General features: G+C 38.7%; 1 protein-coding gene across 5 annotated transcripts in view; it reads left to right on the top strand.

Annotated features, from left to right (window-relative positions):
• The window catches only part of LOC127444397 (zinc finger protein 501-like), a 29193-nt gene that overhangs the window by 4319 nt on the left and 5967 nt on the right, over positions 1–18907 (top strand). For 2 of the 5 annotated variants that reach the window (XM_051703752.1, XM_051703751.1), the window contains exons 2-4: positions 99–532; positions 1443–1752; positions 6818–8307. In XM_051703752.1, coding sequence (XP_051559712.1) covers positions 1443–1752; positions 6818–8007 — 1500 coding nt within the window. In that variant the 5' untranslated portion in view covers positions 99–532 and the 3' untranslated portion in view covers positions 8008–8307. Of the gene's footprint in view, positions 1–98; positions 533–1442; positions 1753–6817; positions 8308–13795; positions 15047–18907 lie in introns of those variants that run through there. The other 3 variants (XM_051703750.1, XM_051703753.1, XM_051703754.1) reach the window with 3 other exon arrangements.

The raw sequence follows: 18907 nt of genomic DNA on the forward strand, positions 1-18907 counted from the left end.
AGGGAAAGGGACCCTAGTTGAAATACAAAATAATAACACTGAATTTGGAATTCAAAGACCAGACTTTGTTGACTGTTTTCTGTGGTCTTTCACTGCAGCAGGAGGAGCCTGAGGACCATACTTAGGAGCCAGAAAGCCCAGACAAAGGCATAGATGAAGGCCCTGCCCCCAAAAGAAGAACATCTGCACTGGCGAATCGATTGGGCAAGACATTCACTAATGACAGAATTGTCCTTAATCTGCCAACACCAGAGCTGAGGAGGAGATGAAGAAGTATCTGGAGGCCTCCCCACTATCGCTCTCAGAAACCCCCTCAGCTGGTGGAGGTCCCACGAGACTGTCTTTCTCCTCCTGGCTAAGTTGGCTAAGTGCTATCTATGCATCCCTGGTACTAGTGTTGCAGCAGAGAGGGTATTCTCCACTGTCAGGGACATAGTAACTGTGCAGTGGAGCACGCTCACTCCAGAACATGTAGACCAGCTTCTGTTTCTACAAAAGAACCTAGACATTCCAGCCAGTGGTGGACAGTAAAGTAAACTCCAGTTCACATTTCAAAAGTCAACATGTTACAGAATTTTACAGCGAAATGTAGCAGTTCTTGTTTGTTCTGATAGCACTTTGTATCTAAATCTAGCAGCTCTTGTTTGATTTTATTTGTTAATGTATTTGAATTTGCTGAAAAGATATGCAAAAAGCATTTATTACCATTTTATTTATTTATTTTATTTTATTTACCAGTTAGTACAAAAATAAAATTTCTCTAAGTAGTTTTACTGTTTGTCTCAGGGCTGTCTTGCTTTATTACAGAAGACTGCCAGTATCGTGTTTTTAATGATTGCAGTCAGCTTTAATGGTATTTGTTCCATAATATTGAGTTGACTCAACTGGGAAGAAAAAGAAAATACATTTCAAGGTTTACATTTGATTCAGTGGGATTTTTTTTCTTCGAGACCTATTAAACTGTCTACCGCAGTCAAATAGGAAAAGTAAAACAACACAGCATTCCAGAATCAAATCTGTGCATATATTGAATCGAAATTCGATTAAAAATCGAGAATCAATTTTCCCCAAGAATTGAATTGTGAGATTCCAAACGATTCCCACCCCTAATAGTGACAAACAGGTGTTTAGGAAAGTACTGTGGTAGTTTTTGTTGCTAATTATTGTTTTGGGAGAAAATAAAATCAAAGAAGCCTTTTACCCCACAGGGCCTTTAGCCCCGTTGTACCCTATATAATGTTATATTTTCCTAATCGGCCCGACCACAACATTGAAACTGAACACAAACTCCCACAAACAAATTTAGGCTATATTAGTTGTGAAATAGTTTTCTTTATTTAACATAATTTATTTGTTAATCCCACTGCTCTAATCTTTTTTGTGTTTAATTAATGTTAGTCCATTATAAATGTGTCTTTTAATGCTGATGTTTTTGTGTTCAGATGTTGATGATGAGCAACAGAGATCAGCTGCTGGACAAACTCTCTGAACAGAGATCCAGAGACACACAGGACTCAGAGCTCAGCCTCACTTTACTCTGTTATACTGACACTCAGGAGAGTGTGTGTGACAGTAATCAGGGTGATCAAACCTCCACAGAGTCTCTGCTAGACTGCAGGAACCTGATGGAGATGAGAGGAGAAACCACAGCAGAGGAAGAACACACTCATCAACATCACAATCATGATAATGATGATGTGGATTTTATTCAACATGACAATCACAATGAAGATGATGATTTTATTCCTTTAGGTATGTTTGTTTCTTTAATGCTGTTTTGAAACATTTCTCTATAATTTTCTCTATTTCTGTTCATAATAGAAATATTACAAAATAAACAGAAATAGTACAGCATCTTAAAACGTCGACCTGCTGTCTTGACACACTCCCAACATAATTTTTCAAACATTTGTCTAACTGTCTGGAAAAAGATCTGTTGGAAATAGTCAATGCTGGGGGGCCTTGGTATCTCAGCAAGTAAAGACGCTGACTACCACCCCTGGAGTCGCGAGTTCGAATCCAGGGCATGCTGAGCGACTCCAGCCTGGTTTCCTAAGCAACCAAATTGTCCCGGTTGCTAGGGAGGGTAGAGTCACATGGGGTAACCTCCTCGTGGTTGCCATAATGTGGTTCGCTCTCGGTGGGGCGCATGGTGAGTTGTTTGTGGTTGCCGCGGTAATGCGCTCAACAAGCTACGTGATAAGATACGCAGGTTGACGGTCTCAGACACGGAGGCAACTGAGATTCGTCCTCCGCCACCCAAATAGAGGCAAATCACTACACCACCATGAGGACTCAGAGTGCATTGGGAATTTGGCATTCCAAAAAAAAAAAAAAACAAAAAAAAAGGAAATAGTCAATGCCTCACTCCTTTCAGGCACGTTTCTGAAGTCCCTGAAAACTGCAGTTATCCAGAAATCTGGATAACTCTATATTAAACAACTACAGACCAATCTCAAATCTTCCTTTCATAGGCAAGATCATTGGAAAAGTTGTTTTCAATCAGCTGAACAAATTCTTAAACTCGAATTGCTACTTGGACAATTTCCAGTCTAGTTTCTGACCGCATCATAGCACAGAGACAGCACTCATAAAGATAATAAAAGTTATCTTTATGAGTTATATCAATATGGTTAAATACTGATGCAGGCAAAATATCAATGCTGGTTTTATTGGATCTCAGTACTGCTTTTGACACTGTTGACTACAACATTCTCCTAGACAGATATGAAAACTGGGTAGGGCTCTCTGGCACAGTCCTCAGCTGGTTCAGGTCATATCAAGAAGGGAGGGGTTACTATGTGAACATAGGCAACTATGAATCTGAGTTGACATCCATGACGTGTGGAGTCCCACAAGACTCAATTCTTGCACTGCCCATGTTCAACCTAAATATGTTCCTACTAGGCCAAATTATGAAAAAGAACCAAATTGCGTACCATAGCTATGCAGACGACACCCAGATCTACTAGCCCTATCGCCAAATGTCTACAGCCCCGTAGAATCTTTGTGTCAGTGCATTGATGAAATGAACAGTTGGATGTGCCGAAACTTCCTTCAGTTAAACAACGACAAGACAGAGGTCAATGTATTTGGCAACAAAGGCAAAATTCCCAAGGTGAACACATACCTTGACTCCAAGGGTCTAAAGACAAAAAATCAAGTAAGGAATCTTAGTGTCATTTTGGAGTCAGACCTTAGTTTAAGTAGTCACATCAAAACAATAACTAAATCAGCCTACTATCATCTAAAAAATATAGCGAGAATTAGATGTTTTGTATCCAGTCAAGACTTAGAGAAACTTGTTCATGCATTCATCACCAGTAGGGTGGACTACTGCAATGGACTCCTCACCGGCCTTCCCAAAAATTACACAAGGAATATGTCATGGTGACAGAAGCTTCCAGTGCAAAGAGAATGCAACCCTATATACATACAGTTCATACAAACATATACATTTAAACATACTGTATAGACATATAGGACATAAAAATAAGATATAACAGATTAATAAAAAGATAAATATACAATAGAACAAAAATGTTGTTTGAATATTTTATATACAGTTATGTGCAGGTGATGTACTGAAGAGGAGGTAGGATATGTTTAAAAATTATAATTAAATATAGATATAAGTAGGAATGGATGGATTGAATAATGCACATGGTTGTATTGACAAAAAGGAAAGTATTTGAGGGCAGCTGTAACTGTTCATGAATTGGATGTCCTGAGGGGAATAAACTGTTCCTGTGCCTGACTATCCTGGTGCTCAGAGCTCTGTAAAAGAAAGTGTGCTGGGTGAGTGGGGTCAAGAGTGATTTTACCAGCCCTTTCGTCACTCTGGATGTGTACAGTTCTAGAAGGGTGGGTAGGGGAGTGCCAGTAATCCTTTCAGCAGTCCGAACTGTGCTTTGTAGTCTTCTGATGTGTGATTTTGTAGCTGAACCAAACCAGACCGTTATTGAAGTGCAGAGGACAGACTCAATGACTGCTGAGTAAAACTGTATCAGCAGCACCTGTGGCAGGTTGAATTTCCTCAGCTGGCGAAGGAAGTACAACTTCTGCTGGGTCTTTTTCACAATGGAGTCAATGTGGGTCTCCCACTTCAGGTCCTGTGAGATGGTAGTGCCCAGGAACCTGAATGACTCCACTTCTGCCACAGTGCTGTTTAGAATGGTGAGGGGGGTCAGTGTTGGGGTGTTCCTCCTAAAGTCCACAATCATCTCCACCATTTTGAGCATGTTCAGCTCCAGGTTGTTTTGACTGCACCAGACAGCCAGCTGTTCAACCTCCCTTCTGTATGCAGACTCATCATCATCTTGGATGAGGCCGATGACTGTAGTGTCATCTGCAAATTTAGTAGCTTAACAGAGGGGTCCTTGGTGGTGCGGTCATTTGTGTACAGGGAGAAGAGTAGTGGGGAGAGCACACATCCCTGGGGGTTACCAGTGATGGTACATGTGCTGGAGGTGAATTTCCCCATTCTCACTAGCTGCTGCCTGTCTGTCAGAAAGCTGTTGATCCACTGACAGATAGAGGCAGGAACAGAGAGCTGGATTAATTTAGTCCATAGGAAAGCGGGGTTGATGGTGTTAAAAGCCGAACTGAAGTCAACAAATAGTATCCTTGCATAAGTCCCTGGTTTGTCTAGATGTTGAAGTATGTAATGCAGTCCCTGTAATTAATACATCTGTAATTAATGGTAATAATATTCCCAGATAGTAGTGGTATATGTCTGAACTCTGCTTAGACTCGTCCGCAGACGGTGCGCAACAGAAACTAATGCATTTCTGAAGTAAACTACTTTCAGAATTTGTATGCACAGTTTAACCATTCTAATGAGCATTTCTGTCTTGAATTTGATAGATATTCAAATTTCTCATTTTAATTTGACAGGGCAGATCAACCAATCTCAAACTCACTCTTAAATCTGGCTGTGACTGAAAATGGCAAGGAGTTAATCAGTGTATAGTAGGGGTGTGATGGTTAAAATTTCTCAAGGTTCGGTTTGTGTCATGGTTTCAGTACAGTTCAGTATTTGCTTTTTTCAACAACAACAAAAATATATATATATATATATATATATATATATATATATATATATATATATATATATATATATATATATATACACACACACTATATTGCCAAAAGTATTCGCTCATCTGGGCAGTGGTAGCTCATCTGCTACCACTCATCTGCTACCAGGTCATCTGCCTTTAGACGCATATGAACTTAAGTGACATCCCATTCTTAGTCCATAGTATTTAATATGACGTCGGCCCACCCTTTGCAGCTATAACAGCTTCAACTCTTCTGGGAAGGCTTTCCACAAGGTTTAGGAGTGTGTTTATGGGAATTTTTGACCATTCTTCAAGAAGCGCATTTGAGAGGTCAGACACTGATGTTGGACGAGAAGGCCTGGCTCGCAGTCTTCGCTCTAATTCATCCCAAAGGTGCTCTATCGGGTTGAGGTCAGGACTCTGTGCAGGCCAGTCAAGTTCTTCCATACCAAACTCACTCATCCATGTCTTTATGGACCTTGCTTTGTGCACTGGTGCGCAGTCATGTTGGAACAGGAAGGGGCCATCCCCAAACTGTTCCCACAAAGTTGGGAGCATGGAATTGTCCAAAATCTCTTGGTATGCTGAAGCATACAGAGTTCCTTTCACTGGAACTAAGGGGCCAAGCCCAGCTCCTGAAAAACAACCCCACACCATAATCCCCCCTCCACCAAACTTCACAGTTGGCACAATGCAGTCAGACAAGTACCGTTCTCCTGGCAACCGCCAAACCCAGACTCGTCCATCAGATTGCCAGATGGAGAAGCGTGATTTGTCACTCCAGAGAACGCGTCTCCACTGCTCTAGAGTCTAGTGGCGGCGTGCTTTACACCACTGCATTCGACGCTTTGCATTGCACTTGGTGATGTATGGCTTGGATGCAGCTGCTCGGCCATGGAAACCCATTCCATGAAGCTCTCTACGCACTGTTCTTGAGCTAATCTGAAGGCCACATGAACTTTGGAGGTCTGTAGCGATTGACTCTGCAGAAAGTTGGCGACCTCTGCGCACTATGCACCTCAGCATCCGCTGACCCCGCTCTGTCATTTTACGTGGCCTACCACTTCGTGGCTGAGTTGCTGTCATTCCCAATCGCTTCCACTTTGTTATAATACCACTGACAGTTGACTGTGGAATATTTAGTAGTGAGGAAATTTCACGACTGGACTTGTTGCACAGGTGGCATCCTATCACAGTACCACGCTGGAATTCACTGAGCTCCTGAGAGCGGCCCATTCTTTCACAAATGTTTGTAGAAGCAGTCTGCATGCCTAGGTGCTTCATTTTATACACCTGTGGCCATGGAAGTGATTGGAACACCTGAATTCAATTATTTGGATGGGTGAGCGAATACTTTTGGCAATATAGTGTATATATATATATATATATATATATATATATATATATATATATATATATATATTACTGCCAAATACAAAGAATAATCTATTGCTAAACACTTCAACAGGTTTGCCCTTAAATAACAATCATTGTTTTACAACAGTAACCATAGTTTAACCATGTTATTTGTAATAAAATCATAGTAACCTCAATATAAACATGGTTACTGTCATGGTTACTATATAGAAACTACAGTATTACTGTTATAAAACCATGGCTAATTGTATCAAAACCATAATTTCTGCTCAGAAAACCATGGTGACAGCAGTCATGGTTACTACAATATTACTATAGTAAAACCATGGTGTAAAATATAAGTCAAAAGATTTTCATTACTGTCATGTTTCTTTAAGATGCAAAAAGTGGTTCATCTTCGGATGGAGAAACGGCTTCTACATCAAAAGCAAGACATGAGAGATCCTTTTCTACCTCAGAAAAGAGGAACCTTCATTCAAGAGTGCACAGAATAAAGAAGGAGTACCAGTCTCTGCAGTGCGGGAAAGTGTCTTTGTCTTCTAATCATAAAGCTCAAATGAAGACGACACACAGTGACGAAAAGCCTTTTCAATGCAGTGAGTGTGACAAGTGTTTCAGAACTAAAAAAAATGTTGTTGCTCATGAGAGAATACATAAGGGAGAAAAACTGTTCAGATGTCTTCTTTGTGAGAAGAGATTCAGACACAGACACCATCTGAAGGCACACTGTGTCCGTTTGCACTCCAATGAGAGGCCGTATCAGTGCAGAGAATGTAGGAAAACCTTTAAGCAGTCAGATGGTCTGAAGTCACACCAAAAAATACACTCTGATCAGAAACAACATCAGTGCTCACACTGTGATAAACAGTTCTGTAAAAACTCTCAGCTGATAGTCCATGAGAGATTTCACTCTGGAGAGAAACCTTACCTCTGCTCTCACTGCAAAAATAGATTTTATACTCAAGGTCAGTTAAACAATCATCTGAGAGTGCACACAGGTTTAAAGCCTTATAACTGTAGCGCTTGTGAGAAGAGTTTTGGTCAATCTACTCACTTACTAAAACACCAGAGAACACATACTGGAGAAAAACCTTTCAAATGCACACAGTGTGACAAAACATTTGCTCGATTAGATGGCCTGAAAACCCATCAGAGAATGCACACAGGAGAGAAACCTTACCTCTGCTCCATCTGCGGGAAGAAATTTTCTGATCGACGTCAAGTCAGAGTTCATGTAAGAGTGCACACGGGAGTAAAGCCTTATCACTGTAGTGTTTGTGGAAAGAGTTTCAGTCAATCTGCTCACTTAGTAAAACACCAGAGGACACATACTGGAGAAAGACCTTACAAATGCAGTCAGTGTGACAAAGCGTTTTCTCGATCAGATGACCTGAAAACCCATCAGAGAGTGCATACAGGAGAGAAACCTTACCGCTGCCCAATCTGCAGGAAGGAATTCACTCAGTTATCAAGTTTTCATACTCATCATAAGAAACATGCTACAGATCAACCTGCTCTGGAATCCCCTAACATCTTTTCATGCCTCAATCTGCGAAAAAGCCTTTGATCCTTTGTTTAGAAAGGCAGCATTTTTTTTAGCATATATGACTCAAATCCGTTAAGCTGTTTGTAAAGTGAACCGGTGTTTCCTACTAAAGTGTTAACTAATTGTATCTTGTTTGAAATACAATGTAGTATATTTGAATGCCCAGAGGTTGGCATCAACTCATTAGTTTTGAGAACAATGCTGAAATGGTAACCGTGTAACCTTGAAAAAGATTGAACCTCTGTATGTGTGATAAGCATCTGGCTTCAACATGCAGCTGATTGTGTGTAATCTCACAAATAAATAATCTTAAAAGTGAAAGGTTTCGAAACTGCACTGAACTGGATTAAACTGTTTTATTATGTATACTGGTGTCCAAAAGTTTGGAATAATGTACAGATTTGGCTGTTTCGGAAGGAAATTGGTACTTTAATTCACCAAAGTGGCATTCAGCTGATTACAATGTATAGTCAGGACATTACTGATGTAAAAAACAGCACCATCACTATTTGAAAAAAGTCATTTATGATCAAATCTAGACAGCAGCCATCACTCCAACACCTTATCCTTGAGTAATCATGCTAAATTGATCATTTGGTACTAGAAAATCACTTGCCATTATATCAAACACAGCTGAAAGATATTTGGTTCATTAAATGAAGCTTAACATTGTCTTTGTGTTTGTTTTTGAGTTGCCACAGTATGCAATAGACTGGCATGTCTTAAGGTCAATATTAGGTCAAAAATGGCAAAAAAGAAACAGCTTTCTCTAGAAACTCATCAGTCAATCATTGTTTTGAGGAATGAAGGCTATACAATGCTTGAAATTGCCTGAAAAAACTGAAGATTTCATCCAAAGGTGTACACTACAGTCTTCAAAGACAAAGGACAACTGGCTCTAACAAGGACAGAAAGAGATGTGGAAGACCAGATGTACAACTAAACAAGAGGATAAGTACATCAGAGTCTCTAGTTTGAGAAATAGACGCCTCACATGTCCTCAGCTGACAGCTTCATTGAATTCTACCCGCTCAACACCAGTTTCATGTACAACAGTAAAGAGAAGACTCAGGGGTGCAGGCCTTATGGGAAGAATTGCAAAGAAAAAGACACTTTTGAAAAGGTTCGAGTGGGCAAAGACACACAGACATTGGACAACAGATAATTGGAAAAGAGTGTTATGGATCTTAACCCCATTGAGCTTTTGTGGGATCAGCTAGACTGTAAGGTGCGTGAGAAGTGCCCGACAAGACAGACACATCTATGGCAAGTGCTACAGGAAGTGTGGGGTGAAATGTCACCTGAGTATCTGGACAAACTGACAGCTAGAATAACAAGGATCTGCAAAGCTGTCATTGCTGCACGTGGAGGATTTTTTGATGAGAACTCTTTGAAGTAGTTTAAGAAGTTCTGAACATTTTTTTTTTTTCAAATTGTAATAGTAATTTTTCATGTTATTAATGTCCTGTCTACACATTGTGGTCGGTTGAATGACACTTTGGTGAATAAAAGTACCAATTTCTTTCCATAAGAGCAAAATCTGTACATTATTCCAAACTTTTGGCCGCCAGTGTACTTCCATTTAAAATAGAACATACAATATACAGTACATGTATTAGAAAAGAGAAGTTTAACCTAAATGTTACCAGTGAAATAAATGTGGTAAACATAAATAAGAGAGAATGGGGTATGTATTAATGTTTTACAGTCAAAACATTCAAAGAAAGAGATCTGCGAAAGAGGGTTTTAAAGGCTCTCGAATGTGCAAGTGAAGTCACCTGGAGAATCCCTAGACTTAGAACAATGCAGAGACTGATGAGTATATAAGGACTGATGAATTGATAGAACATTGGATTCGGCATAGATTTAAGTGGTTTCCCCAATGCTACTCTAGCTCAGTTGAAATTATGAATCCTTTATAAATTTAACTTTTGATGGCTAAAATATTGTAACCAATAAATCTGAGGTTTGAGGTTGCAATTGTCTCCCTACACATGATTTTTGAGACTTCAAGTTTTTAAGTTGAAGAACCACCACGTATGGGGATCTGCTGTACAGATTGTAAGTAACACAGGCCTAGTTGCTTACAATTTAGGATACTTGGACTATCTTTATCTGCCCTAATTTAAAAAAACATGATAGAAGGTTTTAAGAGCAAAATAAACAACACATGACAATATGAACAGCAACTGTAATGACTTAACGTTTGCTATATTACACTGAGAGCACCAGTGTGAAGACATTGGATATGTCTCAATTAGCCAGGGCCCCCTTGTTCAGTGCTCTGAATACTAAACTAAGGAGCCATTTCTAGGGGTGTCCCATTAGCAACATTGGTTGAATGCATTAAAACATTCACTCTCACAAATTTTCCAGAAGTCATTTTTAATTTTTTATATATATTTTTATTTTGTTTTTATTTATTTTTTTACAGAAAACCATACTCTCATGCTTATTAGGCACTTTTATCCAAAGAGACTTACAAATGATTTGTTATGCTTTAATTCTTTGACTTTAAGGCCCCAGTGACCCTTGGGGTCCATTAAGACAGAGAGAGGGTGGGAGAGAAAAACCAAAGTGGCGGCTCCAAGGCAGGTGCAGGTTCAGCAGCTCCGGGGTGAGAGCGAGGTCTGATGGTTCCAGGCCAAGGGCAGGGTCCTGCAAGTCAGGCGGCTCCAGAACGAGAATGAGGTGGGGTGACTCCAGAGCAAGTATGAGGTTAGGCTGCTCCAGAGCAGGGTCCTCCAGGTCAGAAGGCTCCAGAGCATGAATGGGGAACCCAAGTGGAGGCATCTCCAGAGTAGGAAGAGGGTTAGGTGACTCCAGAGCAGGGTCCTGCAGGTTGGGCGGCTCCAGAGTGTGAAAGGTGAACATAAGGGGAGGCATCTCTGGAGCAGGGATGAGGTCCGGTGGCACCGGAGTGGGAAAAGGGTTGGGTGACTTCAGGACAGGATCCTGCAGGTTGGGCAGCTCCAGATCTTGAGTGGGGAACCCAAGCGGAGGCATCTCCAGAGCATGAATGAGGTCCGGTGGCACTGGTGTGGGAAAAGGCTTGGGTGACTTCACAGCAGGGTTCTGCAGATTGGGCAGCTCCAGAATGTGAGAGGTGAACACAAGGGGAGGCATCAGAACTAGAGACCCCTAAAGAGCCAACCTTGGCAGGGCAGACTGGAGCGAGGCCAGTCAAAACAGCCGTTTAAGAAAGGGCTGGACCAACCACTGGAAAGAGGGATCAGCCAGTGGTGGCTGCTGGGGAAAGGACAAGAGCAGCCGCAGGGGAGAAGAATGAGTTGGCGGAGACCACTGGGGAGAAAGGTTGATTGTCGTGTCAGGGGAGAAAGATGGGTTGGCAGCAGGAAAAGGGGCTGGGTCAGCAGCGGCCAAAAGGGAAAGGGCTAGAATGGATGCTGTGGCCAGGACAGGGAATAGTGGGAACAGAGTGGCCTCCGTAGCTGGAATCTCCAGGACCACCAGAGTAGGAAGCAGAATCTCGAGACAGGGAGAGGTGGACACCTCCAGGGCAGCTGCAGTGACAGGGACCTCAGCGGGTGCTGCAGCAGGTACCTTCCTTTGCCTTCTCCTCTACATCTCGGAACTCTCGGAGATCTAAAAAACTCCTAGGCAAACTCCTTGATGGTTCTCAGGATCCTGATACAAGTCTTATTTTCTCTTTTAAAGTGATTTTGTATGTACTTATATTTCATCCACAATGTGCATGAAAGAGAATCAGTCTTTTAAATGTCACAAATAGCTTATATGTGACAAGATAATTATAATTAACAATCATAAAACATAGAGTTTTGTGTCCATTTAAGGAGTTAAATAATGTGTGTGAAGCTTTGTCCTTTCTTTGTTTTGGCCATGGTTATGTAAGATGGGTTACCTTGAATCTGCAGAAAGTCCTCAGGAATATTTATGGTCATTCACCTCTAGACCTTATGGTTTGAGAGTTACCAGGATGATTCAGTTATCAGGAACAACTCATTGACCAATGAGAACTCTCCCTTGCTGAGCGAGATGGGGCCTCCCTTCTTGACCCATAAGAGGTGTTCTGGCAGTTGTCCTAGCAGTTTTATTTGATGGTACCAGGCATTTGTTTATGTTAGTTCACCAAGATCCAATTACAGTGTAACAAACCTTCCTCCATTATGGCTGTTATGCCATAAACTGGGGTCCTGGAATGCCATCTTGTCCGTTGTTCACTACAGAGTCTCTGTCGGTAAAGCTGGAGAACAGCAGATGCAGCAGAGACTACTAAAGATGTGTTTAGTGAATCTGCTGGACTGCAGGAACCTGATGGAGATAAGAGGAGAGACCACAGCAGAGGAACAACACACTGATCAACACGACAATCAAAACTATTTAATTCTTTCAGTTGTCGTGGGTATGTGGTTCATATTTGTGAGGAACGGCAGCCAGTGGAGTTTCTGGTGCCCACCTAGGGTAAGATGGTACCCCGTAGGGTGTGTAATATACGTATAGGGAGCAGCAGTACCGGTAAGTAATACTATATTATAAATGCATAATATCAAGAAACTGGCCATGTATTCAGATGGTCCCTTTCCACATCCTTCACAATTTTAGCAGTAAATGCTTTGAGAGTTATTAATTATAAAAAGTGTAGAGTATATCCTTTCTTATATGCAGAGAACTTTCCTGACCCCAAATATAATTATTTTTAGGCCGATTTCTTCGATTATTTATCTATTTTTATCTTATTCATGTATACATCTGTGTTGGATTATATTTATTTTTACGTTTTTTTTATTATTATTTATTTTAATTATTTTTTCCTTCACCTATACTTCTTTATAACTCAGTGACTGTATTCATACATTGTTGGATCTGTGCAATTTTGTACATCTTACTGAACATTTATATTGAACCTTCTGTTTTTCAATAAAAAAATCCACAGTTTTAGCACAATGTGTGGACTTTTCAGATGACCCTGCACAGTATGAAAAATGTCCAACTTGTATCAGTGTTAAATTTACGATCTGGAACGATTTTGCTGTGATGCCATCTGACCAGTTTACGGGACAAATTGCGTCCCGTATTTATTTGAAATGGGACGCATCATTTCATATTTACATACAATCCCGTATTTCACAGGACAGGAGGCAACTCTACCTGCAGGTCTAATTAGAGCCCTTGTAGTGAGGAAGCATACATGCTTAGCCTAAAATAGCGTAACGTGGAGCTCCCTTAGACATTCCAAATGGCGGTACACTGGCGAGGAGACAATAGGTAGTTCTGTTTGAATGGATGTCTATGGAGGAGATGCCTCAGTGTGCTGAATAAACTGCTTTTGTGAGGAAACAGCTCATCACTTAATGAACTGACCGCCTGCCTGCTTATCTTCAACATGTTTTACACCACATCCTTTTGGAATGAACTATCTGTTAAGTTTACAAAGATAAAATTATGTCTGATAAGAAAAGTCACTGACGATTTTGCGACATGTAGGTGTCAGTTTACGGCTCTCCACATTCATTTGTATGGTGTCTGCAAATGGTGACTTACTGTCGTAACATGCTAGTTGACCATTGCGTTCTCATATGATAGAGCCACAGAGGTTGTTATCTCCATAATTTAAATCATGTCTGGTCTAATACATTCTCTTGAGCAAAGTGTGGATGTGGAAAACTGTAAATCGGGAGTACGGCAGAATCATGAAGTATTTTATTTTTTCTGAGAGGTGCAGTTAAAATTCACTGACACAATAATAACTTGTGTTGTTTGTCACTGATTTGCAAGAGAAAAAATAGATAAATAATTTCACTCTCATAGGGACAAACATACATTTGAATAAAAATAATGCAAAATTCAGTTTCATGGATAATACGTTTTTTTTATCAAAGTAAATTATAAGTAGTTTAATAATATTTTAAGTAAATTTTGGACCTTGTGCAAATGCCAGTGAGCAAGCTAAGTCCCGCTGCTTATTTATTTAGATTCAAGTGTTTGAAAATAAGAAGTTGTAAATTATTTATAAATAATATAGCACTGTTAAATATCCATATAAAAAACCCCGTTTATATATTACCCCCATCACAAACTGAACATGTTTAGGGCGTCCTAAAGTTGGTCTGTGCTAGAGGCCCAACATTTGGTGCTACGCCCCTGTTTCTGCTAATATAAAATTTACCTTGAGGACAAGCAGTGTTTAAAATCACATTAATGTGTAATTTAACAATTTAATTTAAAAAATCATCAGATAAAAATGCTTTGCAAATGTCACTTTTCATTCCAACTAATGTATGAATAATATCCATTCTTATAATGACGACAGGGAAGTTTGCCGCCAAAAGCACAACAGCTCTGAGACTCATTTGAGAATGTGGTGATGATCGTCACTTAAACAATGACATCAGTTCACACTGGTGATGCGTTTCACTCATTCTCGTGTCACATAAGAACTGTACGTAATAAAAGTTGTACATTTCAAGTTCTCTGATTCTAATCATCCACAAATAACAGGATTTGCTAAATTTGAGTTATAGTGCAATAGCGATTAATTGAATGACTATATACTGTCATCTGAATATTCATCCACTGAAGTGTTAGCATAGGGGTTTAAATAATCACTAATAGCTCTTACTACATTTCAGGACTTTTTGTCGGTTGAATTAATCACAAGATGTCTGAAATCCTCCTGATGAATGTTGAGTGTGTTGTGACTCCAGTACAGCAGGAGGCGGTATGAAGCTCTTTAGTCCGCCGGTAAACTCACTAAACAAAGAAAGAAGGATCCAGAATCTCGCGAGACTGACGAGAGAGAGAGAGCGCGATCAAGAATCTCGCGAGACTGACGAGAGAGGGATCCCATCTAGACACGACCACTCAACCGGCGCATGTTTAATCTACTTTAACGTGTTTTATCTGTTTTGGTGTAACACTGGGGAACAGCAGATGCTGCAGATACCATTGAAGATGTGTTCAGTGAAGCTGCTGGACTGCAGGAACCTGATGGAGATGAAAGGAGATACCACAGCAGAGGAACAAGAGAGTGATGAAGATGATGATGATGATGATGATGATGAAGATTTTCTTCCTTCAGGTATGTTTTTTTTTTTTTATTTTATTTAATGTTGTTTTGAAAAACTCTAAATATGACCAATATTGATTGTTGTCTTTTCAAATTAATTATCTCAATCACTAGTTGTTGTCAAATCTTCATTACGTAGAATTGACAAGAATGGCTCTGAAATCTGCCTTGGCATGTCTTATATTCAAAATGCAAACTTTAAACATTTTATGGAGAAATGTAATTTGGTAGTTTCCTGATTCGTTGCTGTATACTTGGAGCAACAAGTCTGGTAACAATCTCGTATAGATTATTGGTTAGTATCTGCGAGTATACAATCCTCAGATATTTCTGTTAATATGATTCCTTCACTTCTCAGTGACCATAAGGCTGTTCATATTTCCATTATCCTCAGCACTGCTCCACATGCTATGGGTAGAAGTTCATACTGGAAACTTAATAGTTCATTACTGCAATATGAACATATTAAAACAAAGGTTAAAAATCTTATTTTATGTCATTGGTATAAAGCACTTTCAGAAAAGAAATTCTGCAGTAATTGGGAGCTACTGAAATTTGGGGTAGCCAAGTATGAAAGCAGGGAAGCTTAATGGCAAAAGAAAGACGTATTCAGGAGGACAATATTATTTCAAGATTAGCTGTCCTCTCCTTAAAATCATGTCCAAATGAAGACGAACAGGCTGAGTTAATCACCCTACAACTGGAATTGGACAAAGTATATAAGAATAAGCCAGAAGGAGCCTTCGTTAGGTCACGGAAGCGATGGTTGGAAAAAGGGGAGCAAAACTCTGCATATTTTTTTGGTTTAGAGAAATTTCACTTTAGAAATAATACAATTGAACAACTTAAAATAGATGGAGATGTCACAGATGACCAAGTTAAAATATCAAAATTTTGTACAGAATTTTATAGTTCCAAATTCTGTGAACATTCTGCTTCTCTATTTCTGAACTCTATTTCTGGAATTAATTTTAAGACCATCGACCCTGTGCAAAAAGAGCTCTGTGATAGTTCAATTACTATTGAGGAGATCTTAAACGCTATCGCACTTATTAAGGTTAACAAATCTCCCGGGGTTGATGGCCTCACGGCCGACTTTTATAAAACCTTTTCTGATCTTATTGCCCCCTTTCTCAAAGAGGTTTATATAGAGAGTTGCTTTTAGATAACTGGAGACCAATTTCTCTATTAAATAATGATTATAAGATCTTTGCCTTAATCTTTGCAAATAGAATCAAGTCAGTTATGGACCCCTTTATAGATGAGGCCCAATCTGGCTTCTTAAAGAAAAGACATATTTCAAATAATATAAGATTAGTCTTAGTTGGACTACTCACATTTAAGTTCTGATGATGGATTTATTCTTTTCTTAGATTTCTGTAAAGCGTTCGATACGGTGGAGCATGCTTTTATTTTTAGGTCATTACAAAAATTTGGGTTTGGAGACTTTTTCTGTAAAGCTATACTAGCAATGTAAAGGAACGCAAACTGTTCTGTTAAACTTAAAGGTGGTTCATCCTCTAGATTTTATTTAAAACGTGGTATTAGGCAAGGTTGTCCAATCTCCCCTTATCTTTTTTGTTCTGTACTCAGCTTATGAATATTTATGTTAAAACAAGCCACTTAAAATGTATATCTATTGCTGGCAGGGATATTATTATATCCCAGTTAGCAGATGATACTGCACTGTTCCTGAAAGATCACCATCAGGTCTCAGCTGCTCTTATAGTAGTAGATGCCTTTTCTAAAGCTTCTGGCCTTAGTTTAAACATCAGCAAATGTGAACTGTTGTCTATTAAAGACTGTCAGTTACAACATATTGCTAATATCTCAGTGAAGGAATCAATAACATATCAAAAATCTAGATTTTGATCCCATTCTTCAGAAGACTAAAACAAAGTTGAATCACTGGCTTTTGAGGGATTTATCCCTTAAAGGTAGAGTGTTGTTATATAAAGCTGAGGGACTGTTAAGATTAGTCTATGCTGCCACTTCACTCGATGTTTCTAAGGAGATGTGTAAAGCTATTGATACTGCTTTATTTAATTTTCTTTGGAGAAACAAAACGCATTATATTAGGAAATCTATAATAATGAATACTTATGAATCAGGTGGATTGAACTTCCTTGATTTCTGTACTCTTAATAATATTTTTAAAATTAATTAGATTAGACATTTCATTCTAAATCCAAATTCTCTTTGGACTTTTATACCCAATTTTGTTTTCTCCAAATTAGGTGGTCTTGAGTTTCTCCTGATTTGCAATTACAAAATTGACAAAATCCTTCTGAACTTATCTTGCTTTCACAAACAAATGTTGCTGGCTTGGTCCCTGTTATATAAGCATAACTTTTCACCCCATAGATATTTAATTTGGAGCAATTATAATATATTATTAAAAATAAATCTTTATTTTTTGAAAGATGGTTTTTAGCATGCATAACACGAGTCGATCAGTTATTAAATCTAGAAGGCATGTTGCTCACTTATTCAGAGTTTCTAGACGTCCATAAAATCCCAGTAACACCAAGGGAATTTTCTATTGTCATGGATGTGATTCCCATAAGGCATTATTCAGAGCTAATACTCAACAGTATTGCGCCCCCTTCTGCTTTTGATTTATTTGATACTGTAATTGGGAAACTTTGTTTTTCCCCCTGAGTTTTAAATATTAATAAAACCATTCGTTCTTTACTTCAAAAAGACATTGTCACCATGCCAAACTGTGTTGTTTATTGGAATAGACTGGTGCAGGTTTATTATGGAAGGCCAAATGGACTTTACCAAACAAATATTTATTGGTAAATAAAGTTAAGGAAATAACTTTCAAAATCTTACACAGATACTACCCAGTAAATAATTTTCTTGTTAAATGTAAAAAGGATATTGATTTGAACTGTTCTTTTTGCAATACAGTTTTGGCATTGTGCTCATGTAAGGACATTTTGGAAAGATTTGACTAGATTTATAATTGATAACATTGACCCCAATTTTTCTGTGTTTCGAAAACGTTACATTTGGTTTTACTAATATCCCCTCAAATAAAAGGAAAGAATACTATATTATAAATTTAATTTTAATTTTTGCTAAATTTCATATACATAAATGTAAGTACAGTAAAACCCAACCTTTGTTTTTGGTTCTTGAAAAAGAAATTCAAATATATATCAGACTGTTTTTCATTCACATAATAAGAAAGCAATTAAAACTGTTTCTAGATGTGAGTCCTTCAATATATTTACATAATGTTTAGCCTGCCCCCCTGGCTGTATGTTTTTCTATGTTTATGTATTATTGCAGTTCTGACTGTATGTTTACTTTGTTTGTTTGAAGTTTAATGAATTAAAAAATAAAAATAAAAATCTGCCTTTTGCAACATGAATGCAGCAATACATCTGTTAGTATATTTTTAATCTATTTCTGTTAAAATGGACAGCAGTATCAGTCTTAAAGGGTTTGGGCAAATATCCGTTCCCTTTTCTCTTCTCAAAATAACCTCGAGTAATGGCAGTAATTGTAGTGACAGACAGTGATAGTGATCTGAGTAACATTAATCACTATCATTAAGATTTAATCTCATCATTAATCTTATATACTATATCATATACATTTTCCACTTCTTGAAATGTCTATTTTAATATATTTAGACGATTCACACGTAATGATTCCTATGCATGCAATAATAAAACATCCTGTTTGTTGAATTCCTGACCTGAAGTAATGATTTGAACCCATAAATGCATGGGACTTTCAGCAAACACTCTTACATATTTGGGTATTTAGAGATCTGGCACTTACAGTGGCAAGAAAAAGTATGTGAACCCTTTTATAAGTAGCTGATTTTCTACATTAATTGGTCATAAAATGTGATGT

The sequence above is a fragment of the Myxocyprinus asiaticus genome, chromosome 7, assembly GCF_019703515.2.
Source record: "Myxocyprinus asiaticus isolate MX2 ecotype Aquarium Trade chromosome 7, UBuf_Myxa_2, whole genome shotgun sequence".
In the NCBI taxonomy this organism is placed as follows: domain Eukaryota; kingdom Metazoa; phylum Chordata; class Actinopteri; order Cypriniformes; family Catostomidae; genus Myxocyprinus; species Myxocyprinus asiaticus.